We start from the raw sequence: 17,100 nt of genomic DNA, 5'->3' as shown, positions 1-17,100 counted from the left end.
AGGAAACAAGAACTCAAGTATGCTGCAAAGCCCTTTTAGCCAGCCTTTCTTCATACTGTCAACTCAATATTGCATTTCTTTTGTATGTACCTACTTTGAAAATAACCCATCTGTTCACAGCAGAACTGTGAGAGAAAAGTTCTAGAAGCTTTTATTTTCTCCTTTTAAGAGTTCACTCCAGGTGGGACAGAGTTCATGCACAACTTCTTTTGTAGTCAGCAAGTGGTTTAATTATACCTTTGGCAGCTATTGGAGTAAGCATGACAAAGGTAGCATTGGGTATAATCTGAAAGGAGTACAAATGAACTTGGCAGAGCAGCTGGAATTTAGCTTTTAGTTCTTTTGTCATGAGAAGTGAAGACAGCTTTTTCAACTGTCAATTGAAAAAAAAATAGGCTGGGGTTTGACAACTTCTCTTCTACAACAAGAAGACATTTACAGAAATGTTTAAAAGAAAATGGGGCTTGGAGGGGATTCAACTGTCAGGAAAGGAACTAGGAGTAGGAAATCTTTTTTTTAAGACTTTTATCATTCACTGGTTTGAGACAAAAAATTGGGTCTTAGTCCAGGTGTCAATTGCAAGTCTAAGTTGGCTTAAACTGTTGAGCTCCTAATTGGGATGAGAATCCTTCTAATCCATTTTATCAGGTCCTGTCAGCAGCAGGCACAGATTCTACAGAAGTGGCTAGAAATGAGCCTGCAACCAGAGGACAAAGATGGTGTTGAAGTTGTTCAGAAAGAACTGAATCAGGTGCGTAAATGGCAAACAAATTTAAGTTGCTTAAATGATTATCGCTATGCTGATGCTAGTTGTGAGGAATGGTATAGTAAGCTGTTATTAAAACACCAAGAGAAGGGAAATCTGTAATTAGAAGCAGGCTGTCAAGCTGAACAGACTCCTGTTGATACATCTTCTTCATTCAGAAGTGTTACCTCAGCTCCAGTGGACGTTTCTAAGGCTACAATTTTTTCTGTGATTTCTCAGGACTGTAGTTTCACTACACTGACTGCATCTGCATTGCTCTCAGTCCCCACCTTCGTACAGCCACGTCTGTGGGTACTGCAGTTACCTCCAAAGTGAGCCAGTACTCGGCTTTTCCTGAGTCACACAATCCTGTCACTTAATGGTTCTGAAGTGGGTTAATATAAAGGCCACTGGAGTTCATTCCCTCTTCCTCTGTCAAAAAGACTAAATGCTGTCTTGCTGTACAAACAGCTTATGCAATTGTATTCACTTTCAGTTGCAGGTGAGGATCAACACTCTCACCAAAGCACAACTAAAAGAGAGACATCATGTGCAGAACCTGGTTGCCCGCCTGCATGATATTCAGATTGCTCTGGATATATAATGCATCTGAACCAATTTTCCAGCTCACAGGTAGGACTTTTTGCCACTTTCATAGCAGTGGAGGATGGAAAAGATGTATACATTACCTTAATCTATGTATGGCATTTTAATTTTATTAAATTGTTTTATTTTGTTACTATAGCTGGTTAAAAACTAAACCAAACAGGAGCTAAATATACCTCATGCTGCACTCACAATACCTAGTTTAGGTTACCCTGACATTTCAAAAAGATAAGCAACACTGATAAGACTCTTTATTATTTCAGAACGTTTGCAATTAAATGAGTTAATGTCAGTAAGTCAGTTGTACACTTTGATGTACAAAAATACCGTGCTACTGATACAGTTGAAGAATTAAATGGATTCTCCATGCAGGAGAAATTCACAGCATTATCAGTACCCTCTAGGAACTTTGCTTTCACTTCCAGGGTGCGTTGCTGACCACAGCAGAACAAGTAACGTTTGTTCATCAGCTAGCTCTGCACAGTATTAAGACCATCACAAAAACAGCCACTTGCTGTTGTGGATGCTGCTACATCCTTTCCTCCTCCTTAGATTTCTAATAAAGGAAACATCAGGTAACCCATCATCCATTACTAGGCTGCCAGTAACCTTCAGATACTGTGGATGATGATGCTGAGTAGGACAAAATTAAAGCTTAAAGTTGCTTTGGCTGTGTCTGGATGCCATAGTCCCCAGTGGAAAAGGGGGAGAAGATCATTTGTCTTTTTTCTCATCCACTGGAAAAATTTTTCTTTTTACTGTTAACATGATATTGAAGTTTAGTCAAAAGGCTAGTTACAGCTTTATTCTGTGGGGGTTGACGTTTGCCTTAGTCTTTTTTCACTCTCAATGGCTTAAAAAAGTGCACATTTCTATAAATCTCTATATGGTAATATAGTACTGCAGGAGTAAACTTGCTAATGCCAAGAAGTTTAACAAGATATGTGGCTGGGAGCCACTTCAAGCTTTCGGACTCCTCCTCATGTAAAGTGAGGAAACACTGACTCTCAGAGCCAAATGAATTTTCTCCTGCTTGTCACCCAAACAGCCACCATCATCTGAGTCATGGCTGGGCTATGTCACTTAGAGGCAGTTTATCATCTCTTCTTTCCTGAGGACAAGCTAAGCATACAGGACTTGGCAAACTGGACATTTGTACAATAAAATTATATAATATTTTCTGCAATGCATACAAAGAAAATAACTTTTTGTTTAGGAAATCAGTGCTGGTCACAGCCTACCATCTCCTTGAAGTAGCAGGAAAAAAATACCCAAGGCTCAAGCAAGGAAGTAGTATGAGAAATCTTTCAGAGAGCAGATAGGCAGGTTTCATAAGCACGTCCACTCCAACAAATTCTGGACAGCAACATCAGTTCTAAATGTTGGAGTGCCTGGACCTGAACCAGTTTATTCACTAGAAACAATTGATACATTGCTTTAAAACACATTCTTCTTTCTCACTTTGACAGCAGTTTCTGTCAGTGCCAGAGTGCAACATGCAACAGATCTAAGGTGTTAGATTTTAACTCTTCTTGGCATGGATTTACAAAGAGGCTCTGAAGCTTTAGGATGTAGGATGAAGCTTCAGCATAGAGCTTTCACCCCCCAGCACATTCCTCGTGTTAAGCATGAGGGCAGAAGTCAGAGCAAGTGTGGGGTTTTTTTTATACTTTGAATAAAATGAAATTGTTGCCAGTCGAGTATAGACTGACACCTGGGAGGCAACCTGGGATTCCTTCAAAGATCTGTAGTATTTTTATACACAGTCAGTGCATAGGGCATTTCAATCCGTGCAATAAAAATTGGTCCTGAAGTATTTGAAAATGTTCTGTAAATAGAAGAATTAATTCCTCAAGAATTTAGTGACAAAGTAACAATGAAGATACAGAGCAGAAAGTAAAAACATTTTGCATCACACAGGAAAAACATTCCCTGTGTCTTCCAACCCTTTATCCAAGAGGGAAAGTAACTGTCTCTCGTACAAACAAAAACTTTAAGGCCTGGCATAGCAAAATAAAACCATGGATTAGGAATAGGACACACAGCTTTGTCTGTTGGTTTTTTTTTGTTTGTTTGTTTTTTTAAAGAAAATCCCAAAATGACCAGTTTCATCATATGGAATGTAGACACAGTGTTTTCAGGTTTAAAATACAGTGCAAAGTCCATTTTTAAAGGGACAGTGTCAGGTAAAAGAACTAAAGTCGTCTAACAGCAGGAAACATGGATGAGTGTACTCCATTGTACTGAAGCTGTCTGTTGTACATTTTGCGTAGTCTGGACTGTGAAACCATCCTAGCCCCTTTAACTGTCGGGCGCTCTATGCCTTCACAGGCTGCCTTTGGATAAGAACTTCAGCAGAGTGTCTTAGAATAAAATAAATATGAGAATACATTCTTTACTCGAGGTCTGAAAAACAGATATTGCAGAAATAAGGTACAAGGTCTGACTGAACCTGCCAATGTCCCTTTAAATACAGTTAATCTCTACCTCCACCCTTCCCCACTGCACCTGCACAGCCTAGGAAGGCTTAAAAGGGACTTACAGGCTCTAAGAACATAATTATCCTGTGGCACATTCAGGGGAGAACATGAAAGACTACAGGCACAGGGTGGGACAGAAACCTCCATGGTCAGCATCTTTAAAGGCAGCTGCACCTGATACATACATGGTCATTCAAAATTCTCTTCCTGCATTCAGCAGCATGTACACATAGACCAAAGACTCTCAAGTTTAACACAGCAATGACATCTTCTGTTTTCCTCACCCAGGTCCTGCTGAGTGATACATACTTGTTAAGTGAAACACTCAGTGGTGTGTTAAGAGTCCCTTTGTATAGAAAACCTTCTTGCTGAGAGAGTTTATCTATATAGAGCCCAGTGCTTCTCCAAAGCGGATTTTCTGTCCGGCTTTGAGATGGAATTTGAAGTCCTTGGGTGCCTCAAAAATTAGTACGATCGTAGAGCCTAAGTTAAATTCCCCTAAATGTTCTCCTTTCCTCATGAGGATTCCCTCCTTGTTGTTGTTGGATATGAAGCTGAAGTCATTGTAGGAACCTTTAGAGTAACGTGGGCTGTTGGTACGTAAGTCCTGTACAGAGAAGGAAGAAACTGTTACTTGTGGATTTCAGTACTCTGTATTCATTAGCACAGCTATAGACTGTGGATATCCAGGCATTTTCAATGCACAAACTTACTTAGAATTCAAAATGCAATAGGAATATTAAGAAAATAGGCTACACTGGAGATTACTCCCTTTAAATCAGTCTTAGAACATACCAAGTCAGTGTGGAACATCAACACCATAATTTCACAGTAATAAGATTTAATTTTTTTTAATTTTCTTTTACTATACTTTACCAACCTCTACACTTTACTGTCTTGCTCACCTGGTCAAAGTAGATACGGATAGAGCCCACATTTGTTGCTCCCACAGCTGTTAAAGAGAAAAAGCCGTGTTTCCAGTCACCTGTAAGGACAACTCGTTCATTGTGGCAGAACAGTTCCTTGATCCAGCGAGCAACTCCAGGATTCACAGACATCAGAGAGCCTGCAACAGTGAGAAAATACTCAAGCTAAGTTTTCTGTTTTGTAGCAGTATTGTAATGCCATCTAAATGGTACTTTCAGTATAACTGTAGCTGATCCCGTAAGCAATTCTGTGACTTATTTGCAGGAAGAGAGGCAAATGCTAGGCAGAGCAAATGAAAGACCAGGCTGTAGTAAAAACAAAGGGGATGTAAAAAAAAAAACAGATGTAATCTAGTATTCTGTTCAGGAGGATCAACACTCTTGGGCAGGGCTCATATTACTGCACATTTTTCCTAGCAGAGTCCCAGGGACACTGAAGACCTTGCTCATCCTTCATTGTAAGGCTTGTACGCAATCTGGAGCACCATCTACAGTTCTCTGTTAAAGAGCAAAGGGTTTAAATTTTCTTACCTGGAAATGGTTCTTTTCAGAGTGACCAGTACCCCCCACCTCCCTTGGCTTTCACTTATTCCTGGCTACACTATCACCTTGACTGTGTTTCCAGACAGTGAAAGCCTGCCATTAAACTGAGGAGCAAAATCTGGGGTGGGAGTCCCTTTCCAAGTATCTGCCACTGTTGAAGCCTGTTCTAGCATTAGTCATACCTACTCCTGTCACCAAACTGAGGTGGCAGGGACTCATTTCCACACTATCTGATACTCTTCCATGATGTTACCAACCAACTTCACTCTAGAATCACCTACAAATTCACAAATGACAACTATCATTATCATCTGATAGGCCCTTAAGAAAGATCATAGTAAGGACAAAGGCAGAGCTGAAAGAAAAACTGAAAGAAGCCTTGCAACAAGCACATAAAATCCATCTAACAAAAGGCTACAGGCTACTAAAAGGAAGCTAAAGAAACTTCTTACAGCATCTTCTTTGCCCAGCACAGGAAAAAAGAGGTCATATTTTAGGCTACTGTTTGCTCTCGTCTGCAGAACTATCTATTTCAGGTGCAAACTGAACAAATAATGTTTGGGAACAAGTCAGGTCAGCATGCATCAACAGTTATTTCAAAAAATTAAAACAGCTTGAATACAATATTCCGGTTTTCACCATTTATATGTGATTTGTTCTGGTAAACTATATTACCATAAAATTCATTACTATTTGTGACAAAGCACTTATCATGCGACTGTACAACTGCTCCACTGGTGTGTCTCACCAGCAGCAGCCCAGACCAGTGCTTCCCTCCACAGCTGCTCTGCATTCAGTTTCTAGGAACAGAAACTTACCCGGGAAATGACGTCGGTGTGACACTCTCCAGTCGGTGGGTGAGTGGAAGCAGTGATAATCCCCTGGTGCAAGGTAGATTACACAATGATAGAGCTCATTTCCCTCCTTCGTGACTAGTTGTTGCTGAAAAGAGTTACCAGTTGGGGCTGCAAAGAAGCCATGGAAAGAAAAGGGTTAAAGATACTCTTCATGCAGTCATCTGCCATAGCTGGAGCAGTCTACATTAGAACTGGTGGTAATAGCAGAGGATTAAATGCAGTCCACATGTATTGTTGAGACTACAAAAAGATACACTTAGTGCAGGAATCCAATATTTCAAAATGCTCTTATTTTGTTTACAACAAAATTAGATCCTGTATTGTTTTAATAATTTTGGAAATCACTTAATTTTGGAGTTTCCCCTTCCATAAACAGAACAGAAACTGAAATCCAGGGCAACTGAATTTTTCTTAAAGCTGCCCTTTCAAGAACAGATTTTTTCTCAAAGCAGCCCTTTTAAGAACAGAACTTGTGAAGAGTCTCTAGTTTTATAAAATACATTAGTTACACTTGTGCTCATGTGGAAAATAACTCTACTGTTGGCAGAACTTGGTCTCTCCAGTCGCCTCGCCAGTTTAGCAAAATGTGGTGGTTTCATCTAAACTCAAAGCCTTGGAGACAGTGCTCAAGGTGCAGCAGAGCAGTCATAGCACAAGTTATTAGAAGTATAATGCTTGAGCATAAATCCTGTTACAGAGCAGCTTATACAGTTTTTGCTAACCAGGTGCTTGGACACATTTCAGTCTGACAGGAGTGTGACAGCCTCATTACAGGGGCAGATCTTGGAGTCGTCTGTAATAGTCAATACAGACATATAAAAAGGAACCAAGCAATTAAATTCAGATAATTAGAATGAGCCAAGCAAGACAGTAGGAAGGTGCTGGTGAGGAAGAGAAGAACAAATGGCTTGTTTATTTGCAAATAAAATGAAACAAAAGTGAGACCTGCTTTTGTTCCTGACAATGTGAGAAAGAAAGAAAAAAAAAAAAAAGCAATTGCTCTTCTCATGATCTCCGAGAACACTGAAAAGGCAGAGCAGAATAAATGCAGAACTGATGGAGAACTCACCCTCGCTAAAATCCATTTCCTCTGTGCCGACACGAGGTCCCAAGAAAGATTCCAGAGAGTAAGTAACCCCTTTTACTTGCTCCACTTCACAGTTTTTCACCTGTCCAAAATTAAGGATCTTTCCATCAGAGGGACTAATCTACAGCAAAGAGAAAAAAATTAAACGCATTAGAAATTCATTCATTCCTCACAAAGCAGACACAGTCCTTTTAGGGGGTGGGGGGAAGCTGGTAGTGCAGCATAAAGCCTTCATTTCCTCTTACTCACCACACTGTGCAAACAGCAGACTGGTCGCGCTTGTGGTTTCAGCTTCCTGCGAAAGAATTCACTGAGGTTTCTATAATGATGCAGATCTTCAACAGCTGCCTCCTTCATGTTCACTCCAAATGTCCAGATGTACAGGCTGTAAACAGGCCTCCGCAGCCATGTAGGCAGCTCCACCTGGTTCAGGCGACCCCAGGCTCGTGAGAGCAATCGAGTTGGTACGGATTTGTACAGAGCAACCTAAAGAAAGAAGAATTGCACCACATCATTCAGTTCTTCCCACGGATGTCTTTCTCTTACTTCTCTCTGTAAAACAGAAAGGATCAAACTGTTCCTGTTAAGCACTCCCTTGAATTCAGTGGGTTACACCACACATAAATTAGCCTTTAAGTCAGCAAAAAATTAACACTACATTTCATCCTTACTCCCTCCACTCTGATGAAAGCAGATGAGGGACAGGATGAAACTTACTATAACCTTATACTGGAGCCAGAATCTCCACTCCCCTGCAGGCTGAAGCTCCACATTCAAGTTACTGGAAACTGCCCAATGTGAGACTTACAGAAAAAGAGACACATTTCATATATTCCAGTAGAATACTCATCAGAAGGGTTTAACATTACAAATATATTCATTTTTGTGAATAACCAAATAAAAATGGACTGAAAAATAATTTCACAGTGCTTGATGACCTGCTACTCAGATGTATAAGGTGTGTTTCCCACATCCCAGTATTGTACTGCTCTAATGATACTTGTAGAATCGAAGAAACATACCATTGTGGATGCAGCTACACCGTTATTAACTTACACCAGCCTTACTCCTTCCGCAACAATGGGAGTTGCTAACTGTAAGAGTATAAAGTGCTTTATTCCTGTAGAAATACACCTTTGCACTTACTCCAAAGCCCAAGTTTTAGTAGCAAGAAAAACAAATTAACAATGTTGGTAAAAGGTATGTGCTGCTGATGTAACTGGGTAGATGACAGCTTCTCCTGTTGGCAATTCCAGCAGGGAATTCTCCTGGGGTTTGTCGTACTGAGTGTCAGCCAAAAAGCTCATCTCATGATGATGTAATCAGGAGGGTGGTGTGTGCACCAAGGGAACCGAACCCGCTGAAACCAGTTTTGCAAAAAAAGTAGTGATCTGCTGAATCTGGTACAATTTTTTCAACAGCACAGCTCCGCCACATTTAACTTCCCACTAAAAGGTTTTGTTTTTTTTCTTTTTCTTAGTGGGAGTCTTTATTATCAATATTCATCATATCCTTCATAATCAAGCCTTGCAAAATACAGCCATAAACACAAACAGAAGCATACACTGGCTGAGAACCTGCCCATCCTCTCAAATACAGGGAATTAAGATTTCACTCACAAATCGCCATCCTGCATCGTGTTAAAATACAGTGATATTTCAGAAAGAAAACATCAACCTAATCTTACTTCAGATAAAAACTTCTAAATGAACAGCACCTTAGGTTATAGAAACTGAAGTACTTAAGAAAAAATGTTTTGTCATTTCCAACCCAAACCAAACCATTCTATGATTCTATGTGACATGCCTTATATTGTGTTAATTTCTAAAATAAATTTTGCTTGGTTTTCCACAAACACTGAGAATATGCAGCTACAACTGTAAAAAAAAAAAAATCACAAAAATCCCTTATCTTCAAAAAAGCCTGCTTTTCAAATTGATGGGATCAAACAGAACAGCTGTTCTATGAAATAGTCTTAAGAAGGGCAATTTTGTTGCAGTTTTCAGTCAAAATATTTATGTGGTTGTTGCACTCTGAAATTGCATGATTTGTGCAGAGAATAACCATGTGCAAGGCTTCCTACACCCTGCTCTCAGCAGTGTCACAGATTTGCATATCATTTGGACAGGCTGGATTACATATGCTCAAAGAACTTGAGGAACAAACCCTCTCTCTGCAAAAATGACAGAAAGCAGGAGACCATTTCAGCGTGGGCATGAAAGGGAACTGGAGAAGCGGTTTGGTCTGCCTTGTCCTAGCTCTGATACTTTGAGGTGACTGAATTAATTCAGAAGTTTCTATCGATTTTCCTGGGTAGACCCTTGACCATTGCAGGTCAAAGAAATTCTCTTGCTACTGAAAAAATCACGTGTCTGTGAATTAGTTAGTCAACACAACTATCAACAGTAAAAACGAAAGGAAAACACAAATTGCATCTCTGCTTTCACACTACTCATCATCAGCCTGTTCTGCTTAAGGATCTCTCCACCCAGCTGCTACCAGCTCCCTTGGGTATAAAACCACCAGCATACACGAAGCGCGAGAGACCTGCTCACACTTACCCTGCTCATAGGCCTCCATCCCACTCTGGTCAAGGGTTTAAGAGCACCGAAAGGCAGAAGATAATAGAGAATAGTCAGAGGCCAAGAACGGATTTTCAGAGCAGGCCTAGACATACAGGTTAGCTGGCCCAACCTTCGCCTCAGGGCCAGCTGGGGAAATTGCAACCTGAAAGATTACATACACAACATAAGAGGGTCAGCCATCTCAGCCTCAGAACCACCAGCTTCTGATAGCTGGGGATGATTTATCCTGCTACTTAAACATTGTTTCTGCAAGTCTTTATTTTGATCAGTTCTTCCCCTTCCCAAAACAGAACACCAGTTTACCTCAAAAAAAAATAATAATAAAAAAATTCCTCTGTCCAAAAAATAGTGTTCACTCTCACAGGTCCCATTTTACGAATGACACCCTCAAAAATTAAAGGCAAGATCACTTGCAGGTGACATTTGAAAACAAAGTCACAGCTGGTTCATCCAACTAACATAACATGATAGTTTACAGCAAAAATAACAAAGAACAAAGGTTCTTCCAAATATCAGAAGATGACATCTGCAGAAAATATTTCTTGTGACTGCTCCAGCTGTTGGATAGCCAAAGTGGACAGCAAACAATATTCTGAAAGTTAGGGATCTGTGATGCTGGGACTTTAATAAGAATTCTATGGAGGGACAATTTTAAGGAAAGAATAGATACTCTGATGAAAGAAATCCTTGAAACTTAAAAAACTGAGGTCCCTTAAAGGGTTCATGTGTTTAAGGCATCTTGACTAGACTGCCTTGGAGTCAAACTTACACAGACCTGTTGGACATTCACTAACTTCAGGAAACAAGCACTTACTCCAGAAACAATAGGAGTGGCACTCCTGAGGTAATTAAGACAATTTACAAAGAACTGATTCCAAAAGAATCTTTCCAGGTCTTAAAACCTTCACTAGGTACCCTGGTTCTCAGCTGAGAACATGTGGACAAAGCCAATACTGCTAGTCCTGCAGGATAATCTAGTCTCCATAGCCCAATAACCAACTCCTTTGCCTCATAACCAACTGCATCTGTGAATTTTTTGTCAGGTGGATGTCCTGACTGAGAGGAAATTCATTTTGCACAAATGGCCATGGGCAGAAGTTGAATTTGAAACTCTCAGGGGGAAAAGATGATCATCTTATTAGTGGAGGTCTTCATGGGCCTCAGTTCAGACACTTGCAGGAGGTCTGGGAACCTTCAGGTCCCCATTTATTCTTTGGCTCCTACTCCTGAATAAACTTTTGGCATTTCCAAGGTCACATTATCAAATGAAAGTCTGCCTAACTGAGGGCAAAATATTCCAATATTCTGGACACTGACTTAACTCCTGGCTAAGAGACTGTTCTCCCCAGGCTGCTGAAGGCAGTATGCCTGCAACCAGGATACAGCTACGTGCGCACACAAACTGCAAGCGGTACGCTCTGGCTGCTCTGAACAGCTCGCTCTTTTGATGGATTATATGATACAAAGGATGAACTATATTATACTGTGCATGTCTTTCCAAGATGGAAAGAAGCTGGGAAATTAAAAGGTAATTTTCTTGCCAACTCATTCTTTTCAAAACTTGGATCAGAATTAAAATATCACGCAGGCTGGTACAACTGTCACGACTTTGGGATGCGAGATGGTGCTTTTGGCTCAGAGATTTTTTTCTGCAGTGAATACAACTTCCTTCCCCCCAATAATTAATAAATAAAAACCAGGGAATGATCTGTGCATCGCAATGCAAGGGGAAAAAAAACAAAACTAAACCCTGAGGAGATGAAGTGCTATCTCAGCAGAGGTAAAGCCAGCTTTCTTCTCAGCAGGAGGTGGGACTGACTCAACAGGGGATAGGAAGGGACACTTCACACTCTTCCTCCCCATCCTTATCACCCACCAGCCTGTGGTCTGCTGGAGGGCTGGTGGGGCCAGGAGCCGGGTTGCCAGCATCCATCGGGTGCGGAGGTCCCGCTCCCCCTCTTGCTGCTCTCCCCCCCTTCACTGCAGTCGCTCCTGAACCAATCCCTGCAGAGCTGCATCCTGGCAGCTCCCTCCGGAGCCCTGGGGCTTCTGGCTGCCTTGGCCTGGTTTCAGAGTCCCTCACTAATTTTTCCATTCTCCTAGTGATGGAGAGTAGAAAGGAAAGGAATGAAAGCCATCTCGTTCCCCTTGTCACATAACAGCATGCCCTTCTCTGCCAATTCAGTGTGTAAGGAGCTTTATAGTAATTAGGCCAAACAAAAGCTTTACAGATGGCCGTTGCTCCTTCTGCCCAGAAACCCTCCCATCCTCCCTCCCTCGTTTCTCCCTTCAGTCACCATTCCTGCAAAGCACAAAATACTGAACAGTACCTGAAACGAGTTCTCCTATTTGGTGTACCACCGGCAGAGCCAGCCGGGCCTGGACTCTCCAGTTGGTGCTGGTCCCCGGCACAGCTGCTGCTGCTGTTCCCTGAACGCAGCCTCCGGACATGAATTTTAACTTTGTGGAGGTTGTAGCAAGAAGGTGGAGGGTTAGATAAAGCTTTAGAGTATCTCACCATTTCCCTGTGTGCAGATCTGGTCCCTGCAGGGTGTTTGACTGACACATCGTCAGGGTGACGGTTGGTTGCAAGGCTGAGTCTTTTTTTCCTCTACCTCTCTTTCCTTTGCTTGCTCCGGCACAGGAGAGAGGACACGACGTCACAGTTCCTAATTCCCCCGCTGGTTTGTCTCTGGATTCCCCCTCTGTCTCCCACTTGAATCTCTGCTACGAGGGTTGCAGCTATTGCAAACAAACAGGCATTGTGTCATATTTCAACATCCCACTACAAAGCCGACTCCGCACAAGATAAAAACGAGCTGTCCGTATAAGCAGTCCTTGCTTCTCGCTAGTCAGGGTGGCCATTGAAACTCAACTCCCAAAAAACACCCTGCAGTCTCAGGCTGCTGGGCAGCGATGAGCTCCAGTCAGAGGACAGCCTTGCACAGCTCACCCCAGCGCCTGTCCCAGTCTGAGGCTGGGAGGAGGAGCGGGGCGGGGAAGAGGAGGAGATAATTCCCAGCTTCAATTCTGCAGTGCAGCGGCTGCCACTAAAAGAGTTCTGGACTGCTCAGCACCAAAAATCCTTTCCTGCTCTTAATGTCCAGCTTGGAAAGAAGAAAACAGAAAGGAGAGGAACATCTTTCTATTTTACAACCCTTGCCAGACCCCAAGGTCCATCTCCTGAAGTCTCTTTCCATCTCAAAAGACTCACATGAGGGACAGGTAAAGGACATTCTTCTACAAACAGACAGATACATAATGAAATAAGCCAGTTTTAGGACCAGCTTGAGAACCACGTATAAGAGAAGCGTTAACATGTCTATGATGTGACATAGACAGTTCTCTGCTGTTAAGAGTTTTTATGTCCAGTAGAACTAAAACACAAAACATGAGTAAAGGAAACTGGTTTGGTTTTTTTTAAAGACAAAAAGCTGCAGTATTTCTATCGGAGCATTCTGAATATACCTAGAGGGAAATTTCCCTCTCTGACCCTGCAGACCACATCTCCAACATTGATTTTCTGCATCTGCTGTGGACTGCATTTGGATGGAAACTGGACCCCTGGTTCAAGTGGAAGTCAGCTAGCTGCATCTCACTTCAGGATTAAACCAAATCCCCAGAACAGTTTAGGGTCTAACTCGTTAGTGGCTATCCATTTCACTTATTACATTTTCTGTCAAAAGTCTGGGTTAAAAAAATAGAAATAGAATAAAGTCTTGTTTCCAAAGCTCTCTAAACACCATAAAAGCTGTATGCCTAACAGAGTAGATCTAAAAGAGCACTGGTGCTCTGGTATGAGGGAAAGGGTATTATTGTATTAGGGATAAGGCAGAAGTGGGAGGGCCAGCAGGAAAAGCTAGAATTAACTAGCTAATGGCATCCCACTCGGGCCTTGAAAGGAAAGTGTTCTAGCAAGAATCATGTCTTTTTATTTGCTTTCAGCTCCAAATATTACAGATATTCCTGTAAAAACACCTCTGGAGTCCCTGTGTTAGAGTATTTTTTTCAGAAAGAAAACTGGTATTCTATGTCTCGGAAAGTTCTAAGACCTGTGTGCAGGTTGCTGTTTAAGCTCGATTTTAACAATTGCATATTAAAAAAAATCCAGTTAATTGAAACAAGGTAAATTTAAGATCAGCTGAAAGCACTCAAAACGTACTGCTTCCTTCCTGAGCCCTGTGCAAACTTTTTTTGTTTTCCTATTTAAAATAACATTCAGTCTCTCTGGCTGGCACAAGAAACTCCTAGACAACAAAAATGAAACCATCTTGAAAGTAAAATGATGAAAGAAAGCAGTTACCCAAAATCCCATCAAAATTCAAAGAAACAAGGAGCACAGGGGAGCTGTTTCTCTTGATTTGCCAGAAACATTAGAAATTGCTGCCATTAAATACTAAATCTTAAATAGGAACAAGCTAAACTGACATCATTTCAAAAAAACACTTCATGAGACAAAGATAAAAATCATTTTCACATGGAATACACGTCCTCACAAAACTGTGGAGAGGGAGTTCATTTGTTTGGCACTACTGAAGCCCCAACCCACAGCCTGCCCTTCGCGGGCAGCTTGCAGCACCTGGCTGTGCCCAGCCCTGGCAGGCCAGGCTGGCACCCTGCTCCCCTCTCATCTCCTCCTTTGAGGACCTTCACCTGTGTATGACTTTGCAGAAAGACAACAGAGCAAACAGAAGTCTTATCTACACTTTCTTCAGGACTCTTCCCTTAAGGATAAGGTAGGTAAAGCCACATGCTCTTTCAGCAGAAATTTAATCTCGTCCTCATTTTCAAGAAATTATTATATTCTAGACTGAACAAGCCTGATTCTAACAAGTTAAACAACTCACCTGCTCCCTAGAAATGAATAGACTTTGAAATGTTCTACAGCTCAGTATGGTGGGCATGCTATCCTTCACTTCAAAACAAAGTAAGCATAGTGCAAGAGAGATTCCTCCCCCAGGAGCCAGAAATATTGGGAGGTGTTAAAAGCTATTTTTCCTCCACTTCTTCAAAAAAATGAGTTTAGATGAGTAAGACAACCTATGTTTCTCTTAAGTTCTGTTCTACTGACCTCATTACACTGACCAAGATGCAAACACCCGAGTCCTGCTTAAAGGCTGACATAATTGGCAAATTGCCATCCCTGCTGCAGCTGCCTCAGAAGCAGTGTACAGTTCCTACAGTGTAAAAAGGCTGAAATTAAAAATCCACCCCAAGTTGATCAGCTTTCCATGGGGAAAGGAACAAGAACTAGTGATCAACCAGCTCACAACAGAGAAACTCATATAATGGCATCTCAATAGCTGGACTTCTTGGGATGCAGGCAGTGTCACAAAGCTTAGACAAGAATCCTGTGATTGGTTTGTAGGAGGTTGGACATCAGTAGCAAACACCCTTACCTGTCTGAACTCACTCAGAATAGTAGGTAAATAAAAGAAGCAGTTACCAGCAGGTATAAATCCCTAGAGAATTATTATCTAATAGAGAACCGCTAATCTGCCAGCTATGCAACACCATTCTGCTCTGTCAACTCAAATAAGCGTCAAATCCAGTGACCCCATTTAATTACTTGTCTTTTCATTACTACCTCAAGCCCTTCCCCCAAGTTTTAGAAAACAATAAAGCAAGGCATTTGCAAGACAGGCTAATATGGAACCGAACTTCAAACCTACAGTCTCAGTATGAAATCATAAGCATGAATCATTAGGCTTGGAATGCACTAGCAGAGTGCTCAAAGCCCTCTGGTCACACTTTCTACATTTGGTAACAGGACCACTGTTTAAAAAATGCACTGTACGCATCCAAATGCTGTATTCTGTTTCAGTGCCAGCAAAAATAAGGTCTTGCAATCAGGGGAGAGGTACTCAGTGACCGTTTATTGAAGGTTCCATTCCTTTCCCAGCAGCATCTGTTTAATTTCAGACACGTAATCCCTGTTCCCACCCAACCTTCTCTGGAGCCAGCCCAGCAAGAGAAAGGCTGGATGCTCCACAGCCAGTCATGAGCTCCTGAACTCTGAGAGCACAACAAAACCGCTCTCATGCTGCTGGGGAAATCTGAGTGCAGTTAGCATCTGCCAAGGCCACGTCATTTCTGAGTAGCACATTCACTTCCAGCTCGGCCAGGGAAGAGCTGGACAACCGTACCGCTTCCCGCAGACTTACCGGTGCTAGCTAATGAAACGTACCATGCTTTGCTTTATCCAGCCTTAATTCCTAAAACTCTTTACTTTTCATATGAAGAAGCCTTTCTTTACTTTTTCTTAATTCACTAAGAAAAAACTTTTGATCGTTCTCCTCTAATTTTACATTGCTGGTTTAGTTGCATTCTATAAATAGAGAAAAAAAAAAAGAAGTGATACTTTAAGCTAGCCATAAAAGGTTGGGTGGTTTTTTAAACATACACCCAAATTCTGTGTAAAAAGTCTGTTACATAGTCTCAAAGATCTTTCGTGAAGCAAGGAAAAAGGTTTTATTTACTTTTGCAAAGTTACATGAAAACTGATGACACCTAAACCACACCGAATTATTTTAATATTTTCACAGAATGTCAGGGATTGGAAGGGAACTGGCAAGATCATCTAGTCCAAGCCCCTGCCAGAGCAGGATCACCTACAGTAGGTCACACAGGAACGCGTCCAGGTGAGTTTTGAATGTCTCCAGAGGAGACTCCACAACCTCTCCGGGCAGCCTGTAATTTTATCTTCCATCTCATGTTTAAAAAACCCCCAAACATACTAGTTTAAGATACCTGTAAAGCACACTCTGTTCCGTAAGGGCTCTGTAAGGGCAGCTTAAGCTGCGTTACATCTTCCCAACAAAGCAGAACCTGGCGGGAGCGGGACAAAGCGGCTCCTCCTGCCCCGCGGGGCGTTACCGGCGGGACTCTGAGCTCCGATAACGCCGGTCCCCAGGGACAGGTTTTGTCTCAGTCTGTTGGGAGGTGACTCATCGGAGAGCCGAGACTTTGGAATATCTCTCCTGAAACTTCCAGCAAGACACAGACCAACGATTAACCGCCCCCTGGTCATCAGCCCTGGCGCGTCTCCCCGGCGAGCCCCCAGCCCGTACCTGGTGCCGGTGGCCGAGCCCGGTCTCCTCCTTCCCGGCCTTTTGCTCTCCCTCGCCGAGCGGCGATGCCGACCCGCCCTTCAGAGAATCACAGAGCGGTTGAGGTTGGAAGGGAGCTCTGAAGGACACCCAGTCCCACCCCCCTGCTCAGGCAGGCTCCCAGCGCACACGAACCAGGATGTTGTGCGGACGGTTTTGAGG

General features: G+C 42.2%; 2 protein-coding genes across 2 annotated transcripts in view; one reads left to right on the top strand and one right to left on the bottom strand.

The window, feature by feature from the left end:
• SFI1 (SFI1 centrin binding protein) overlaps positions 1-1,349 on the top strand; it is a 26,964-nt gene extending 25,615 nt beyond the window's left edge. Inside the window, exons 28-30 of the mRNA XM_010169522.1 lie at positions 1-17; positions 649-751; positions 1,242-1,349. The exon at positions 1-17 is cut by the window's left edge and continues 104 nt beyond it. Of these exons, the coding sequence (XP_010167824.1) occupies positions 1-17; positions 649-751; positions 1,242-1,349 (228 nt within the window). The remainder of the gene's footprint in view (positions 18-648; positions 752-1,241) is intronic.
• Positions 1,350-3,902: 2,553 nt separating this feature from the next.
• Positions 3,903-12,790, bottom strand: PISD (phosphatidylserine decarboxylase). Its single transcript, XM_010169520.1, has 7 exons — positions 12,160-12,790; positions 9,806-9,971; positions 7,494-7,730; positions 7,227-7,365; positions 6,119-6,265; positions 4,737-4,897; positions 3,903-4,438 (listed from the first exon to the last, which is right to left on the bottom strand). The coding sequence occupies exons 1-7, from the start codon at positions 12,348-12,350 to the stop codon at positions 4,214-4,216; spliced, it is 1,266 nt and encodes a 421-aa protein (XP_010167822.1). The 5' UTR covers positions 12,351-12,790; the 3' UTR covers positions 3,903-4,213.
• Positions 12,791-17,100: the final 4,310 nt, after the last annotated feature.

Source organism: Antrostomus carolinensis, unplaced genomic scaffold (assembly GCF_000700745.2).
Source record: "Antrostomus carolinensis isolate BGI_N321 unplaced genomic scaffold, ASM70074v2 scaffold24856, whole genome shotgun sequence".
Classification (NCBI taxonomy): Eukaryota; Metazoa; Chordata; class Aves; order Caprimulgiformes; family Caprimulgidae; genus Antrostomus; species Antrostomus carolinensis.
Note: the sequence above shows the minus strand (reverse complement) of the source record. Positions and strands in the feature narration are given on the sequence as shown.

Excerpts from the sequence above, each read along its gene's own strand:
- PISD (XM_010169520.1), bottom strand. The coding sequence starts at position 12,350 with ATGGTGAGATACTCTAAAGCTTTATCTAACCCTCCACCTTCTTGCTAC. Across the intron at positions 7,366-7,493 it reads TCTGCTGTTTGCACAGTGTG|ATTAGTCCCTCTGATGGAAA; the intron begins GTGAGTAAGAGG and ends TCTTTGCTGTAG. Across the intron at positions 4,439-4,736 it reads TCCGTATCTACTTTGACCAG|GACTTACGTACCAACAGCCC; the intron begins GTGAGCAAGACA and ends TTCTCTGTACAG.